This window comes from Pleurodeles waltl, chromosome 9, assembly GCF_031143425.1.
Source record: "Pleurodeles waltl isolate 20211129_DDA chromosome 9, aPleWal1.hap1.20221129, whole genome shotgun sequence".
Taxonomy (NCBI): domain Eukaryota; kingdom Metazoa; phylum Chordata; class Amphibia; order Caudata; family Salamandridae; genus Pleurodeles; species Pleurodeles waltl.
In genome coordinates, this window is record NC_090448.1 from 308,654,636 (window position 1) to 308,672,457 (window position 17,822).

At 47.1% G+C, this 17,822-nt stretch overlaps 1 protein-coding gene across 11 annotated transcripts in view; it reads right to left on the reverse strand.

Annotated features, from left to right (window-relative positions):
• Window positions 1-17,822, reverse strand: part of DCAF1 (DDB1 and CUL4 associated factor 1) — a 709,202-nt gene that overhangs the window by 152,970 nt on the left and 538,410 nt on the right. For all 11 annotated transcript variants that reach the window (XM_069206794.1, XM_069206793.1, XM_069206790.1 and 8 more), the window contains one exon: window positions 1,869-1,953. In XM_069206794.1, coding sequence (XP_069062895.1) covers window positions 1,869-1,953 — 85 coding nt within the window. The remainder of the gene's footprint in view (window positions 1-1,868; window positions 1,954-17,822) is intronic.

Here is a 17,822-nt window from a genome sequence, read left to right on the forward strand (position 1 = left end):
TCAGCTGGGGTTGAGTAAATGCAAGTTCATGGTCAGACATCGTAGTCGGTACTGGATTTTCCTTCTGCGTTAGCGTGGAGCCGAAGTTGGGACAGACGCAGGACTTGGAGCTGATATAGAAGGCTTCACTAGAGTCTGTTCTGAATCCATGACAGGAACAAGAGTTTCGGGCAGCATAAAGGAGGAATCCGCTGGCAGGCATTCGACTGAGGGCCCCTGCCGATCCTTGGGGTCCAAAGGCATGCCAGAGAGAGCCAAAGAAGTGGCAAAAGTACACAGCATACCCTCTTTAAATGCCTTGACCTGTTGTGGCATCACTGATGGCCCAGGAAACTCTGGGCACATCAGTATCAACTTTGGGATCAGCTTCTCAATCAGAGATCCGGAATAACAGACTGACACCTTTTACAACCTTGTGACTTCTCTTCGGATAGACAGTGACAGGATAAGGTCAAGTCCCGCTTCGCTTTCTTAAGTTTCCACTTGGACTTTAACTGTGAAGTAGACTTCTCACAGAAGCGGGACTCCACCCTCAGCGTTGAGCAGGAGTTATGTGGGCCTGGGACTTCTGTGTTCATTGAGGTACAGTTTTGCTTCAAAGTCACAGATTACCTTTGAGTGTATGAGGGGGCATTAATAGCATGAAGTGGAGTCATGCCTTGAACTCTATAACACTAAAGACACACCTTGTGCAGGTCCTTGACTTACATGTGTTTTCTGCAGAGTCATCAAAAGTGGGAGCACAGCTCCCGATTAGCGTTTGAAGGCGCAGAAAGAAAGAAACTGACGTAGCCATGCAGGGTTGGCACTTAAATGAACTCTGCTACTTGTGGGCAGGATGAAGCCTACACAAAGCCACACCACGCCACCCAACTGCAGACAAGAGCACTGCTATGAAAAGTTTCCGGATCTAGTCTGGCGCCTGGGAAACACTCTAAAGTTGAGGAATACACAGTTACAAGTACCAATGATATAAATGATGTGGCTGACAGAAAGGTATGCAAAACAATGCATGGCTGATTTTTTTTTTTTTAACTCTCTCTTGATAACGAGGGTAACATTTAAGCAGTGAAAACATTGTATTGTACTGATACATATAAGCGCTTTCAAATTATTGTATTCCATCGTAGAGAAAAAAAAGGCAAAACAGAGTCCAATCACAATACCAACTATTAATGAAAGACAGATTTAAAAGTCGCAAATTGTGCTGGACTTGAACACATCTGGTCAATATTAGTTAAATCATCAAATAAAAAAGCAGAGTCCTATCTTCAAGGATTGTAACTTCACAGAGCGGAACAGTGACCCGTCAGTCACCATCCAAAGCAATGCCCTCAACGATTTATAGTGACCCAGTGCAGTTACGCCTCTCTTCGGCTGTGCTTCCTCTCTGCATCCAGCTTAGAGGCTGGTGCCGCCACAATGTCAATTTAATTACTTAACTGGCTCCAAACTTATGTTTAAAAAGAAGCTTGGAAATTGTTTTAGGATCTTACACGTGTTCACAAATATCAATGAAGATGCACCAAAGTAAAAGTGTGAGTACGTCTATTTCCCACTTTGCACAAACCATACTGGGAGATATTTCCAAATAAAATCAGATGGGAAATTGTATCCCTCCACTGAGATACGACACTCATTTCAAGAAAACCCTTACAAAGGCCTCTTCCCCTGACAGTGTGGCATTTAAACCTTACACGTTTCAGCCACATTAACCACATCAGATATTCATATCTTGCACTAACAGCACTAAAGCAATAATTCTTGAGTCAATCGCCTCATCAGACATTCATGTTTCTTGCACAGTACCAAGACTGAATCACTGACTCCACAGAAAGGTGTGAAAAGGTAAAATTCTATGTACTTACATGTGCAATGTCTTCCTTAGTGCCAATGACCCGATCCTGTGAGTGCTTGCTAAACTCCACATAATGATCGTCTGAGAAAGAGTGCCTAAAATTAAAATACAAATTAGGACCAATGTGTTTTCAGTCAGGACAATTGCAATAAGTGTGCAATGTGCTCGTGCAACAGCTGATTGATTTAGAACCAAAATACAAAGACTTTCCTAAGTGGAAAAAAAGTAGCTGAGTTCCAAATGCTGTCCCTGGTAATAAGGCAGCATCTAAATGCAATTTTGAAGGGGAGAGGGTCACAAGCTAATAAGCAGTAGAGAATCAGAAAATGCGAACTACATTTTAGGAAAAGGAGACATAACTCATTTTTCCCGTCTCGTCCAAAAGGCGTTCTCCTGTGAAGCAGCAAGAGAACAAGCACTGGAGAAAAACACTGATTATAGGCACAGGGTGAAGGAGAACAGAACCTACGGGGTAAAGTACAACTGGTGGCTCAGGGTGATGTCCAGGAGGTCATGGCGTTATTTTCATTGCATTCTTCTAGTAGAATGTCCCTATTGTAAATGCCAAATACGTGTACCATGAAATAGAAAGGAGCACAAGATTTGCAATTAATTCCAGATAACATTTGAGAAGAAAAAATGCATTTTTTACAGTATAAAATACTACACCATATAGAAAAAGAAAATGCTGTTTGGCATGCATTTTACTGAAGAAACAAATACTACACTGTATAGAAAAGGAAAGTGCTGCTTACATGAAAATGTGTGTTCATAGTGTGTACTGCTGTGGAGTCAGATACTCATCATACTCCTGCCATTTAGCGTTGGGCTCAGATATTTGCAAGTTGTCCGTCCCCCCCCCCCCCCCAAAGACGTCTTTTGAGTGACAAAGTATGGCTCCTTTTGTTGTTGCACATGGGTACCTACTCTATATTAGATAGTTTTTTTTCCCCCGGGATCTGGTTCGGACCTGCACCGAGTGGGCTCAGATGATGATGTGTTCCTATGAGGAGACCGGACAGTCTGGACTTACAGCAGCACAACAGTCACTCAGCCCAGAGACCGGTGAATCTGACGACCTGTTCATAGAGATCAACAACCCTGCACCAAAGACTGGCTGTCATATAAAGGTTGTTAGTATGCCTTCCGCCCAAGAAACTCGTACCTACAAGGTGACATTCCAGAATAAAAACCCATATTGAAGCAGAGCACCGGTCCTGCACGATTTGGGCGTTGAGCCTCGAACACATGAATGGAGACAAGGTCCAGCCAGAGTCCACTGCCGTCAGCGGGCCTCGACTGGCACTGACAAAAGGCTTCAGGGACCAGCCTCCAGAAAGGGCATCACTATTCCCCCACAGCCAATTTAACCAGTTAAGCCCCAGCTGCTCAAGGGGTGTCGAAAAACAACGAGTATGCTAAACGTGTATCTACAGACGCACATGCCACAAACATGCCTTTTTCGCCCAAATGGGCAAAGAGATCCTCACCAAAATGTTGGGCTAATGTATAGTATTGTGTCTCATTTTTTCCATTCTTGAATCAATTGTTTTTGAATCATAAGGCTGCCATCTGTAGAAAATGCTGCTGTTGGCATGGTCACCCCCCCCACTTTTTGCCGAGTGCTGATGCCAGCTTTGATTGGATGTGTGCTGGGACCCTGTTAACCAGGCCTCAGCACCAGTGTTCTTTCCCTAACCCCTTGTAAAAGGTACCCCTGGTACCAAGGGCCCTTTGGCCAGGGAAGGTCCCTAAGGGCTGCAGCATGTATTATGCCACCCCAAGAGACCCCTTACTCAGTGCATGCACACTGCCTTGCAGCTTGTGTGTGCTAGTGGGGAGAAAAGAAAGTCAACATGGCACTCCCCTCGGAGTGCCATGTCCACCAACCACTGTCTGTGGCATAGATAAGTCACCCCTCTAGCACGCCTTACAGCTCTACGGCAGGGTGCACTATCAAACAGGTGAGGGCATAGCTGCATGAGCACTATGCCCTTACAGTGTCTAAGTCAATTCTTAGAGATTATAAGTGCACGGTAGCCATACTGAGTATATGGTCTGAGAGTTTGTCATTATGAACTCCACAGTACCATAATGGCTACACTGAACACTGGGAAGTTTAGTATCAAACTTCTCAGCACAATAAACCCACACTGATGCTAGTGTGGGATTTATTGAAAAATGCACACAGAGGGCATCTTAGAGATGGCTGACCGGTCTATACCAGCCTGCCACTTCCAGATGAGTTTCTGACCACATGTGGTGAGTGCCTTTGTGCACTCTGTGGTCAGAAACAAAGCCTGTCCTGTGTGGAGGTGCTTCACACCTCCCCTGCAGAAACTGTAACACCTGGCGGTGAGCCTCAAAGGCTCAGACCTGGTGTTACAGTGCCACAGGCATTCCAGCCAGTGGAGATGCCGCCCCCCCGACGAGCCCCCACTTTTGGTGGCAAGTCCAGAGGGATAATGAGAAAAACAAGGAGGAATCACCCCCTCCTTGAGAAATCCTCCATCTTGCGTTGGAGGATTAGGACCAATAGGGCTATGGATATGCCCCCCACCCCAGAGGGAGTGGGCACAAGGAGGATGTAGCCACCCTAAGGGACAGTAGCCATTGGCTACTGCCCCCTGACCCACCCCTAAATGTAGTACTTAGTACTTAGGGGCGACCCTGAACCCAGCTCTTCAGATTCCTGACTACCTCAAGAAAGAAGGAGGACTGCTGAGCTGAAAATCCTGCAGAAAAGAGAAGGAGACAACAAATGACTTGGCTCCAGCCCTATTGGCCCGTCTCCTGCTTCAAAAAGCTGCAAAAGAAGAAGCAAAGCGTTGTGAAGGACCAGTAACCCCTGAAAAGCCTCCAGGGGACTGCCTGCATCACTGAGGACCAAGAAATTCCCGTGGACAGCGGACCTGTCCAACAAGAAGATAAAGAAACCATCTTTAAAGGGACGCTCACCTCACTCCAGAAGCATGAGTCCAAACCACTCTGCACCTGACGCCCCCAGCCTGTGCCCAAAGAAAACAACTAGCCAGAGAGGATCCTCAGGCGATTCTGACTACGTGTCCACCCTGGGCTGACCTCTCCAGACCCCCCCCCGACGACACGTGCAGAGGGAATCCGGAGGACCCCCTGACCACGACTGCTCGGGACAAAGATATCAGTCATCTGGAGAAGCACTGCACCCGCAGCCCCCAGGCTCGAGAGAAACCGGCCACCGGTGCAGCAACGACCAGCAGGCGGCCCTCACCCTTGCCCAGTGGGTGGCTTGCCTGAGAAGCCTCCCTGTGCCCTGCCTGCAGCGCCTAAGTGACCCCCGGGTCCTTCCATAGAGTTCTATTGAGAACCCAACGCCCAGTTTGCACATTGCACGCGGTCGCCCCTGTGCCGCTGAGGGTGTGGTTTTTGTGCCTACTTGGGGCCCCTCCAGTGTTTCTTCAAACCCACCTGGTCTGCCCTCTGACAACACGGGTACTTACCTGCAAGCAGTCTGGAACCGGAGTACCCCCTGTCTCCATAGGGGCCCACGTTTTTTTGGCTCCTGTTTGACCTCTGCACCTAACCGGCCCTGTGTTGCTGGTACTGGGTGTTTGGGATTATCTGGAACCCCCGATGGTGGGCTACCTATGCCCCAGAGACTGAACCCGTCTGTTACTTACCTCAAAAACTGTACTTTACCTACCTCCCGCAGGAACTGTTGAAAATTGCACAGTGTCCACTTTTAAAACAGTTTTTTTCCATTTTAAAGAAAACTGTGTACATTGTTGATTCCATTTAAAGTTCTAAGTATTACTATGCAAAGTACCTTACATTTAATGTACTTACCTGCTAAATAAATCCTGTGGTTCCAGGAATGGAATAAATTAACAAAATAATATTTTTCTATATAAAAACCTATTGGTCTGGAGTTAAGTCATTGAGTGTGTGTTTCACTTATTGCTTGTGTGTGTACAACAAATGCTTAACACTACTCTCTGATAAGCCTAACTGCTCGAGCACACTACCACAAATAAAGCATTAGTATTATCTATTATTGCCTCTGTCAAGCCTCTTGGGGAACCCCTGGACTCTATGCACACTATATCTCGTTTTGATGTAGTATATACAGGGCCAGCTTCCTACACCATCTACCTGCAAAAGTGTTCTGGTTTTGCAATCCTTTTTTATTGTGATTAGTAGAGTCGGCAGCATTTAGACCAATGGTACCTCAGAAGGAGCCAGGTAATTTCTAATTGCCCTGGTTGTGATTTCCTTTAATGCAGCATATACTGAAAAAATTGTTTGTGAACTTCCTGTTAAAAAAGAAAGCACATATCTAGTTTCATAATGCTGCAAGTCAACCTCAAATTATAACCCAGTGCTCAACCTCACGTTCACACCTGCTGTCCAGAGGATGATGATCCAAGCACATTTTAAGTTTGGTGTTCATGATTTGACAATTTCACTTAATTCTGTTGCCCAGCTACAAAGGAATAGATTGTGCTTCCAATTACCGTTTTGCAAAAGCATAGATGACAACAGAGAATTATTTTACTATATAATTATATACCATATTGTAATGTACTAGTGCTAGCATCATTAGTTTAGGACACCACACCTTTTCCCCCCTAACTAAGATGCCAGTAACAAAAACAAGCAGTCCCCTTGCTACAGATCCTACCATTTCACGAGAAAATTGTACCCTCTCAAAAAGTATATCCCTCTTCAATGTAAAAGAGCTTTAAGATTACATTTTGGCAATGCAACTTTTTTTTTTTTTAAATACTTTTTTGCATAATGCAGCATTTTCCCATTATTTATATCTAGCTTAATTTTTGAGTCATCCATCAGTAGGCATCTGGATTAGGTGATCTGTTTTTAGACAGCAGGTAAAACCAGTGACGTGAATATTTAATGTAGTGTGGGATCGTTACATCTTCTACCGAACAGCAGCATTTATGTGCTAACCAATACTTCTGAACAGTTTTCTGTCACCGACTTGTAATACACAAGTCCCCAAGTATGCAGTTTGTAATAAATCCCATAGGGCTGCTCCCAAGTGGGGATAGAGAGGCTTGGTTTGGCAATATTCTTTCAATTCGAGGTTGGGTTTGATAGGTGGCTGGAGATCACTTATATCTGCCATGTTGATGTGTTGTGTGGGGTCTGATGGTTGTATGGGCATGTTGTGATCAGTCATTTGGTTGATGTTCTTACAAGAAAGAAGGCATTTTTTGGGGGGGTGGCATGCTTGTATATGTTATGAGGTGAAGATCTGTGAAGTGACTCTTTTTATAATCCGGTACGGGAGCTACGTGTATAAGTGTAATATAGCATGTTAAAGTGGTCTGTGGTGTTCTGCGGTGCCGTGAGTTGGAGTAGAGGTGTGTTGTCAGGGGATATATGGGGTTCAGTAGTGCCATGATGTATATTATGGTGTAGTGAAGAACAAGTTACTTACCTTCGGTAACGCATTATCTGGTAGAGACTATTTAGCTGCAAACTCCTTACCTTAGAATTTCCTGGCGTCAGCTTGGAATCTGGAATTTTCTGCTGAGCAGTACCCAGCGCGTGCCATTGGGTGGCGTTGTTAGGATCCGCATGACGTCGTCAGTGTCATTGGAGCTGTCTGTGACATCACGATCGCCTATAAAAGCACCACCCCGGCACGCGTTCATCACTTCTTTTACCCATGAACTTCCACGCCAGAAGCACAGGGTCATCGACAGAACCAACAGTTCGTCTGTGCAAAAAACTAGGGCCCTGAAAGTCCCTAAACTCTATACCTCTCTACTCTAAACCCTAACTCTATTTAGACATATCTGTAGAGTGAGGAGGCATGGGTGGGTGTAAGGAATCTGCAGCTAGATAGAGTCTTTACCAGATAATGCGTTACCAAAGCTAAGTAATTTGTTTATCTGATAGAGACTTCTAGCTGCAGATTCCTTACCTTAGAATAGATATCCAGGCCAAAACCTCCTGGTGGTGGGCAGCGGGTAAATCTTCACACGCTAGAAAGTCCTGTAGGACCGAACGGGCAAAATGACCGTCTCTCTGGACCACACTGTCCAGGCAGTAGTGCATTGCAAACTTGTGCAAGGATGCCCACGTTGCTGCCCGACAGATATCCAGAAATGGAACACCTTGTTCCAGAAATGGAACACCTTGGTAGCAGCCTTGCCCCTGGTGGAATGAGCCCTCAAGAGACTACTTCTTGGCCAGTGGGTAGCAGATTTTTATGCAGAGAACGACCCAGCGCAAAATCGATTACTACTGCACTGCCTGACCTTTCTTTGCTCCCACGTACCCCACAAAGAGTTGGTCATCCACCCGTAACTCTTTTGTACGGTCAAGGTAGAACACTACTACTTATTTTGTGTCCAGTCGGTGGAGTCGCTCCTCTTCTTTAGAGGGATGCGGTGGAGCAAAGAAGATGGGCAGGGTGATGTTCTGACCCAGACGAAATGGGGTCACCCCCTTGAGGAGGAAAAAAGCACGAGTTCTGAGAACCACCTTGTCTGGAAACATATTGAGATACAGTGGCATAGATGAAAGAGCCTGCATCTCACTCACCCTCCTACCAGATGTTATTGCCACTAAGAAGGCTGTCTTGATGGTGAGCAGCCGAAGGGGACAGTAGTGTAAAGGCTCGAAGGGAGCGCACAAGAAATCTGAGGGCAAGATTTAAGTCCCATTGAGGCATAACAAAGGGTGTACGGAGAAACATATGTACAAGCCATTTATGGAATCTATGTACAATGGGAGATTTGAACAGAGAAAGGCTTATCATGCAGCTTAAGGAATGCCAATAAGGCGGAAAGATAGCCTTTGAGAGAACCAAGGGCAGAACCCTGCTTTGCAAGGAAAAGTATAAAGAAAAGGATATCAGAAAGAGAAGCGGAAAGAGGATCAATAGATCTTTCTGCACAATAATATACAAAGCGTTTCCAACAACAGGCGGATACCATTTTAGTGGAGGGATGTCTGGCTGCCAAAATAACTTTACAGACTTCGGAAGGAAGGTCAAAAGCTGTCAACTGCCGCCACTCAGTCTGCACGCTGAAGGCACAGAGTTGACAGGTTTGGGTGGAGAACCTTTCCCTGCTGCTGCGATGGAAGATCCTCCAGAAGGGGCAACCTGATTGTAGGATCGATGCTCATTTTCAGAAGCTCGGGATACCAAACTCTCCGTGCCCAGTCCAGAGCCACTAGGATCACCTGGGCCCGGCCATTCTTGAGAACTCTGGGCAAAAGTGGTAGGGGCGGAAAGGTGTACAGGAGGCCTGAATTCCACTCGCAAAGGAAAGCATCATCGAGCGATTGCAGTCTTGGAAGCTCTAACGTGCAATACTGCTGACATTGCATTTCTCTGTGGAAGCGAACAAATCTAACCAAGGCTTTCCCCACTGCTGAAAGAGTCCTTGCACCACCTCCGGGTAAAGACACCATTTGTGATCCACTCGACTTCAGCAGCTGAGTTCATCCGCCCTGGCATTCAGCAAACCTGACTGGTGTTGAACCACGAGGGTTATGCCTTGCTGTTCCAGCCATATCCAGAGACGCAGGGCCTCTTGACAAAGGGTCCACAACCTCACACCTCCCTGCTTATTGCAGTACCATATGGCAATAGTGTTGGTCCGTGAACACCTGCACCATCTACCCTTTTACAACCGGAAGAAATGCTTGCAATGCCAGTCGGATCGCCCAGAGCTCCAGTAAATTGATATGGAGTCCGGATTCCACCGGAGACCAGAGGCATCTGATCTCCACCTCTCCCAGATGGCAGCTCCATCCCAGAAGTAAAGCATCTGTCACCACTATAAAATCTGTTTGGGGAAGGGAGAGGAGTCTGCCTCTGACCCAGTCGCAGTTTACTAATCACCAGTGCAAGTCTTTTGCAGTTCCCTCCGAGATCTGAACTGTGTTGGTGAGATTCCCTTGATGCTGTGCCCACTGGAACTTCAGGTCCCACTGCATACCCTCATATGCCAACTGGCATATTTGACTAACAGGATACAGGAGGCCATGCAGCCTCAGAGTCTGTCTCACCGAAATCCAGGATAGAGGCCGAAACATAACCTGAATATCCTGGGCTCGCTGCTCAGGAGGATAACCCCGAAACTGCACTGTATCCAGAACAGTCCAGACGAAAAGGAGCTTCTGAGAGAGAGTTAGGTGTGACTTCAGGATGTTTATAGTGAACCCCAGCGAATGCAGGAGCTTCGCCGTTGTCCAAAGGTGGGTGATGAGATCCTGGGGCGTAGGAGCCTTCAACAGCCAGTCTACATGGGAAGACTGAAATCCCTAACCTGTGCAGATGAGCACCTACCACCGCTATCACTTTTGTGAACACCCGAGGGGCACTGGTGAGATCAAAGGGAAGCACATAAAACAAAGTGCTCGTGGCCGACCTTGACCCGGAAGTAACGCTGTAGGCAGGCAGGATGGGGATGGGAAAATATGCCTCTTGCAAGTCCAGCACTACCATCCAGTCTTCTTGGTCTAGGGCAGAAAAGACCTGAGCAAGAGTGAGCATCTTGAATGTCTCCTTTTTTGAGGAAGAGATTGACGTACTGTAAATCCAATATAGGGCGAAGACCTTTGGTTTTTTTGGGACTCAAAGTAGCAGAAATAAACACTGCGCATTTCTTACATTGGGACCTTTTCTATGGCTCCCTTGGCCAAGAGAGCCGCAACTTCCTTGCGGAGCAAGACTAAATGATCCACCATCAGCTGTTCTTTCAATGAAGGCATATAGGGAGGTAAAGACTGGAAGGGGAGGGAGGAAATAGCCCTTCTGTATGATCTGCAAGACCCATTAGTCCGATGTTATGGACTGCCAGTGAGGGAGATGAAATTGAATCCTCCCGCCAACTGGGCGCGAGTGGTCTTGCAGAATCATAGTAGGAGGACTTGGGTGTTGTGGAGGATGGGGGCTGGGTGATGACCAACCTCAGGCTAGACCCTCTGGGTCCGAAGGTACCATGACCTCATCTTCACACTCGATGTCGAGCTGACAAGAGGACGGTGGCTGATTTGTGGGTGGTGTGGTACCACACCCCTTCCGAAGCCTCGAAAGGGGTGAAAAGCAGACTGCTGGTAAGCAGGCGCTGAGAGGCCCAAGGATCTGGCCGTAGGCAGAGTCCTTTAACCGCTCAAGCGCCAAGTCTACCTTTTCTCCAAATAGGTGCAAGCCATCGAAGGGCATGTCCATAAGGTTTGCCTGGACATTCCCTGAAAAGCCAGACGTACGGAGCCAGGCGCTGCGACGAAGGGCCACCGCTGAAGAAATTGACCTACCCTGCGAGTCGGTCGTGTCCAAACCACACCGTATTGTAAACTTTGCTGCATCTCTCCCATCTTTAACAGGTCCTTCGGAACCTGGGGCAGCACCTGTGCCACTGTATCCAATAAAGTAAGGGAAAAACGACCCAATAGATATGAGGTGTTAACAGACCTCAATGCCAGCCTGGAGGAAGAAAACATTTTCTTACCAAGCTGATCCAGCATGTTGGATTCCCTAGACGGGGAAGCGGAAGGGAGGGCACCATGCAAAGTAGAGGCCTGGACTGCCAAGCTCTCCAGGGTTGGGTGTTGGGTGAGGAAACTAGGATCATTAGGAGCTGGTCTATGGTGGCAGCCAATTCTCCTATTTACTGGAGCCCCTGTGCTAGGTTTGGACGAAGTCCCCAGCAAGACATCAGTGAGGGCTTTGTAAAGGGTAACATTGGTGCCGATGTGGAAACCTCCGGGTGAAGCACCTAGGTCAGGAGGTTAGTCCTAACTGGGACCGTAGGCAAGTCTAGGTCCAAGACCTCAGCTGCCCTATGCACCACCATGGCATATCAAGCGCCCCCTTCCATAGCCACAGTAGGAGTTGAGAGCATGCCAGTATAGTCCACTGGCTTCCCCTAGTTCCTCATACCAGTCCATATGCTCCAAACCATATTCTGAAGGGGCATGGGACCCCTCGTATTCCTCACCTGTACCGGGCTGATCAAAATAATCCTCAGGCACTGATCTGGCCCCTGTTGGCGCCATCAAAGTCGGAATCAGCGTTGTATGACGTCACCCTGGATCATGTGGAATGAGGATGGGGCTTGCACCACCGGTGGGAGCCGGTGGAGTGTTGACATTGGGAACGACACTGGAGGAAGCTGACTGTGTGCATTCAGCATCGTTCCGGATCCGGTATCAGATCCAGGAGTCCCCAACGGCTCTGAGGCCGAAGAGTGGAATCCGATGGACCCCCGCAGGACCCAAAGGCGCACCAGCCAGGGCAGCCCGCTCAAATACAAGGTGCATGCCAATGGAAAACTCCTTGAGTTGAGCAGGGGTTGCTCCGGCTTCTGGAAAAATGGGGGAGGGGTTGCAGGGGAACCTGAAGTCGGCCCTGGCATCGGTTCTGAGACGCCTTGCCAGCCGACGGGCATGGCAAAGTCAAAGTCTTCTTGAACTTTTTCTTCTTTTTGTGCCTCTTCCCCGAGTGCCCAAAGGACCTCAAGTGCGACAAACAGAACTTAAGCCTCCTGGAGCGGTCCCGCGACCTCCTCCTCAATCGGGACCGTGACCTCCTAGGAGTCGCACCAACTGAAGTAGACTGCCGGGCTGCCTTGAGCTTCAGAGACCGCTCTCTCAAAGATTTCAGGACCATTGCCCAGAAGTCTGAACACAACTTCGAGTCGTGGTCTCTTTCGAGGCACCACAGACATACCTGATGAGGGTACATCATGTACATGGCACGATGGCATGCACCACACGGCTTGAACCCAGTCTTCCTCGATGTCATCCTCGCACAGACTCGAAAAAGCGTGGACAAAAAGGTCGAAAAAAGGCCTGCCAAAGAAGGCAGAGGGTAGCTCGAATCCGGACCTGCACTTAACCAGAAGAGAAGGAAAAGAACTGACACATGTGCTCCAGGGTGGTGCCTTTATAGGTGACATCACAGATGGCTCCAACAACGCCATGTGGATCCCAATGACGCCACTGGAGGGTGCACGCAGGGTACTGCTCAGCAAAAAATTCCGGATTCCAAGCTGACGCCAGGAAATTCTAAGGTTAGGAATCTGCAGCTAGAAGTCTCTATCAGATGTACTGAATATGTGGTCTTGAATGTGTGCAACGTGTAACATGACTTGATGACTGGTGTCATGCAGTCAAACAGATAACCTTTTAGGATGTATCCTTCGACCTTCAGTTGGAAATGGTGGAAAAGACACACATTACGAAATCCTCATTAATAAGAACTTTCACTGTAACAAAAGGTAAGAAAAGTGTGACATGCTGTTCTACACACCAAACTGCATTTATGTTATATATATAGTCTGCAGACCTTTCCCTACTTAAACATGCATCAAGCACTATGGTCACAGTGTTGATCAAAGCCAATTAGGAAAGCAAAGGAAAAACATACTCAACTATAACAGCAGTCTTACAGCTTGAGACTATTCTAATTTGACATTTTGAACTAATCTGCAAACAACTATTTTAGCTGCAAAAATTTCCAAAAGTTTGTTTCGGATGTTGACTGTATGGGTAATCTATAAGGTACTGACAATACACTATAATGGTCTACAATCGAATGCCTCATAACCCCATTGCCATCTTTGGATTCTGTTTTTTGTTATGGTCAGATGGCAGGAGCAATGTAAAAGTATTTGAGATGTATTCCAGGTTTTGCTAGGGATTACAATTCACTACTTCTTTGGCCAGGTTTTCTTTGCTTCGGTTTCTCTAACTTCCAATATTATGTAGGCTCTTGTATCTTTCCTAAAACTACACCTCTGAGTAGTCATTTCCAAAATAAACACAGAATGCGTGGTGAAATGTTCCGATGTCTAGACAAGTTAGACGGTCCCAATGATGAGTAGGTCACTCAATGCAAATTACACACATCACTGGCAAATGCACTTTTCTATATGTAGTGTATCCGCAACTAGCAATTATGTAGTGAATCTATATTAGCTTTTAGTAGAACTCAGGAGATTAGCTTCGCCCTTTGGCTTTCAGGCTTGTGCCCCCGCCACCTAGTGACTTTTAACCTACTTAGCATGCTATGTTTTAGTCCATTTATTTTATTATTTGTTTTAAGATGGCTGCCATTTTTTATAGTTATAAAAATGTTTTGATTTGTGTTATCAGTGCCACTCTGTGAAGGTGTCACTATCAGCATCATAATCAAGTGATGTATTGTAGGTATTCACATCATGTCCCTTTCTCACTTACATGTGACAGGAACATAATGTACACATGTTGGGGATTGTTTACATAACTGCAGGCACAAATCTGCCTCCTTATCATTTTTTCGGGAACATACCTTCATCAGGGGTCCTACATGATCTGTGTAGGAAGCTGGCCTGGTGTGTGGTGAGTACCTGAGGTACTTACACCTTAAACCAGGTCCCGGTATCCCCTATTAGTGTAGTGAAGGCAGTGTCTAGAAGCCACGCTCTCTAGAGGTTGCTGTGGATGAGCAGCCAAGGCCTATCTAGGAGACATGCAAAGCTCATGCAATCCCACTGTAGTCACACAGCACTTACACACATGAAAGAAAACACCCAGTGTTACGAAAATAAAGGCTCTTTATTACAGTAACAGTACCAAAATACTAAATAGGCAATACTCCAATAGGAGGTTAGTAAACACACCAAATAGCTACACTAGTAATCAGTATTAGGCATAAAAAGTGATAGATAACAGTTCAAATGTAAATAGACAATAGTGACCCTATGGGGATCCCAAAACATATACTAAAAAAATGGAATGCGAATGCAGGACACCCACCTAGGTAAGTGGAATGTGTAGAGGGGAGCTGGGGGTATAGGAACCTCCAAAGTTAAGTACCACAGAGCCCCACCAGCGACCAGGAAGAAATGAGTAAGTTACTGGATTTTCCCCAAACCACCCAAAAGGAAGAAAAAGAAAAACATTCAACACCCTGAAAAGACTGCAAGAAACCAGTGGTGGATTCCTGAAGAGGAAGACCTGTGAAAGAAGGGGACCAAGTCCAGAAGTCACAGAAGAGTCCAGGAGGTGTAGGAGCTACTACCCACCCAGCTGTGTTTGAAAGAGTTGGTCGATAGTAGGACGAATACAGTAAGGAATGCCGAACCTGGAGCAGGTGAAGAGTTCCTGGAGGATGCAGTCGACGTCTCATGCTGGTTGGATGATTGGAGTCGGTCAGTGGCACGGAAAAGCCACCAACAAGCCTCAGCAAAGGCAGAAGTCGCAGTGGAGCTGCCAAGGGACCAGCAAGGTCGAGGAGGTCTCAACCCACGGCGGGAGTCCTAGGGGGGTCCCCAGCAAGGCAGAGAGTCCAAAGAAGAAAAGACAGCCCCCACAGGAGACCCACTGGATGAGGAACCAGGAGTCGCAGAGAAGCCCACACAGCACAACTGAAGAAGGGTTCCACGCTGCAGGAGAACAACGCAGAGCACTTTGCGTCGCAGGAAGGAGTGCTGGCAGCTGGGGCTACACGGAGCCTGACGATCCCTTGGAGGAAAGCAAACACACCTTGGTAGCTGCAAGAGATGCGGTGCATGTGAGTTCTGTCCTGCGTGGGCAGGCAAGGGCTTACCTCCACCAAAGCTGGACAGCTGGCAGAGAGGACCAAGAGGACTATTCCGGACCACCACCCATGATGCAGGATCCACGCAGCTCAGGATGAGAGGAGATCCATGCAGCCAGTCGTCGTTGCAGTTGGTGGCTGCGGATGCAGGGGAGTTACTCCTTCACTCCAAGGGCGATTCCTTCTTGTGAAGACTGAAGACTTGGTGCCCTCAAAGGATGCACAGCCGGGGAAATGTTGTGGAAGCTGGAAAGAGCCGTGGAAACAATGTTGCAAGTTGAGTCTTCATCGTGGATGCAGACTGTCGGTTCTTGAAGGGTCCAGTCACGGCTCCAGTGGCTAGAAGTCGAAATAGAGGTTGCAGAGGAGTACTGCTGGAATCTTGCAAGCCAAATCGGAGGACCCACCAAAGAAAGAGACTGCATATAACTATCCCTGAAAGGGGGATTGGTCACCTATCCAGGTGACCACTTATCAGGTGGGGGCTCCGACATCACCTGCCTGATCTGGCCACTGAGATGCTCCCAGAGGCCTCTGCCCACCTTGGATTCAAGATGGCAGAATCAAGGGACCCTCTAGAGGAGGTCTGGGCACCACCCCTGGGGTGGTGATGGACAGGGGAGTGGTCACTCCCCTTTCCATTGTCCAGTTTTGTGTCAGAGCAGGGACTGGAGTGGACCAGTGTAGACTGGTTTATGCACGGAGGGCACCAAATGTGCCCTTCAAAGCATACCAGTGGCTCGGGGAGGCTACCTTTCCCAAGACATTTCCAAAGGGAGAGGGCGTTACCCCATTATCCCTTTGTTCTGCCTTCCTGGGCTTGAGCTGTTCAAGCAGCAGGAGGGCAGAAACCTGTCTGAGTGGTGGCAGCAGCTTGGTCTGACTGGAAAACCACAGAGAGCTGGTATCAGTAAAGCTGGGGGTCTCTAAGGAGCCCCCAGAGTGCATGAAATCATACTTCCAATTCTGGCAACAGAATGGGGGTATGATTCTGACATGTTTGATACCAAACATGCCTAGGTTTGGAGTTATCATTATGTAGGTGGAGATAGGTAGTGACCTATGTCCAGTACATACATAAAATAGCGTCCCCACACTCACGAAGTCCAGGAAAATGGAACTGGCATTCCTGGGGGCACCACTGCTAGTGCAGGGGTGCCCTCACACACAGGTACTTGCACCCTGCACTCTGGGCTAGGACGGCCTGCCATAGGGGTGACTTGCAGTGACCTGTAGTGAAACCCTTTTGCGGAGGCTGCAATAGCCCTTTGCATGGGCTCCCCATGGGTGGTAAAATACATGCTGCAGCCCATGGGAATCCCCTGGTACTCCAATGCCCTGGATACCATATATTAGGACTTACATGGGGGCACCAGTATGCCAAATGTGAAGTGTAAGTAACCAAGTTTGAAAGGAGAGAGCATAATCACTGGGGTCCTGGGGTACTGTTTGAGTTTTTGGTGAGGCACTGCTTGTGGGCTGACAGTTGCAACGTGTTGTAGGAATGGCTCCGTTGCCTACATACAAAAGTGCTGTCATCCCTAAACCAGCAGTTTCGCTTAGGAGGGAAAGTCCAACTACGACAAATACAACTTTAAATCTCATTATATTATCTCCCTTACACATATATTCCCTTTCCATCTAATCATGTGTCTATATATTTATTACTTTAGTCCTACTGTACAAGAGAAAAATAATTTTTCCCATTACTAATACTATACTTATATTTCCCTATACTAATCCACCCCTAATCATTTTGGGTTCCGGAGTAGCATGCTACTCGCCGAAAAGCGATTCAACGCCTGGTCAGGGGTAGTAAGCACTATATAAATACAACTACAACTAGAGAATAAAATGTACATTTGTGAGTCTTGCTGGAATATAATGTATGCAAAAGCACCTTTTAAGAAAGAAGCAGCCTGTACAACACATTGCAATTGTTGGGTCCTCAAAGAAAAGTTGAAAAAAAATGCAACACGTTTGAGCAACTGAGGACCGGGTGGGTTTGGCGAGAAAATCTCAACAGACTGGGAGATCATCAGGAAACTATGCTTCACAGGAGAGACAAAGATCATTGAATGAGACTATAAAAGAAGCAAGAAAATGAGTGACAAGGAAGTCAGTTAATAGTAAGTAATGAGCTGGTCCAAACTCCATTTTAAGTACTGGCCACAACAGGTCGCAAAGAAGGCTAAACCTAGCACCTGCACTTTGTTTTGGTGATCCTCCCATGCTGTAAATCATTTACATTTTCCTTGATAGCATCCACACGTTTTTACACAAGATTTAAGCAACGATTTTAGGATTTCGGGATCCAGGCAGCAGAGTTCAGCAACTTGGAATGTGGATGTCTACTTTGATCCTTCTTTATGGTTAAATTATGGGGCGTTGGTAGTAATGTCTTGTGCTAAGCCACCA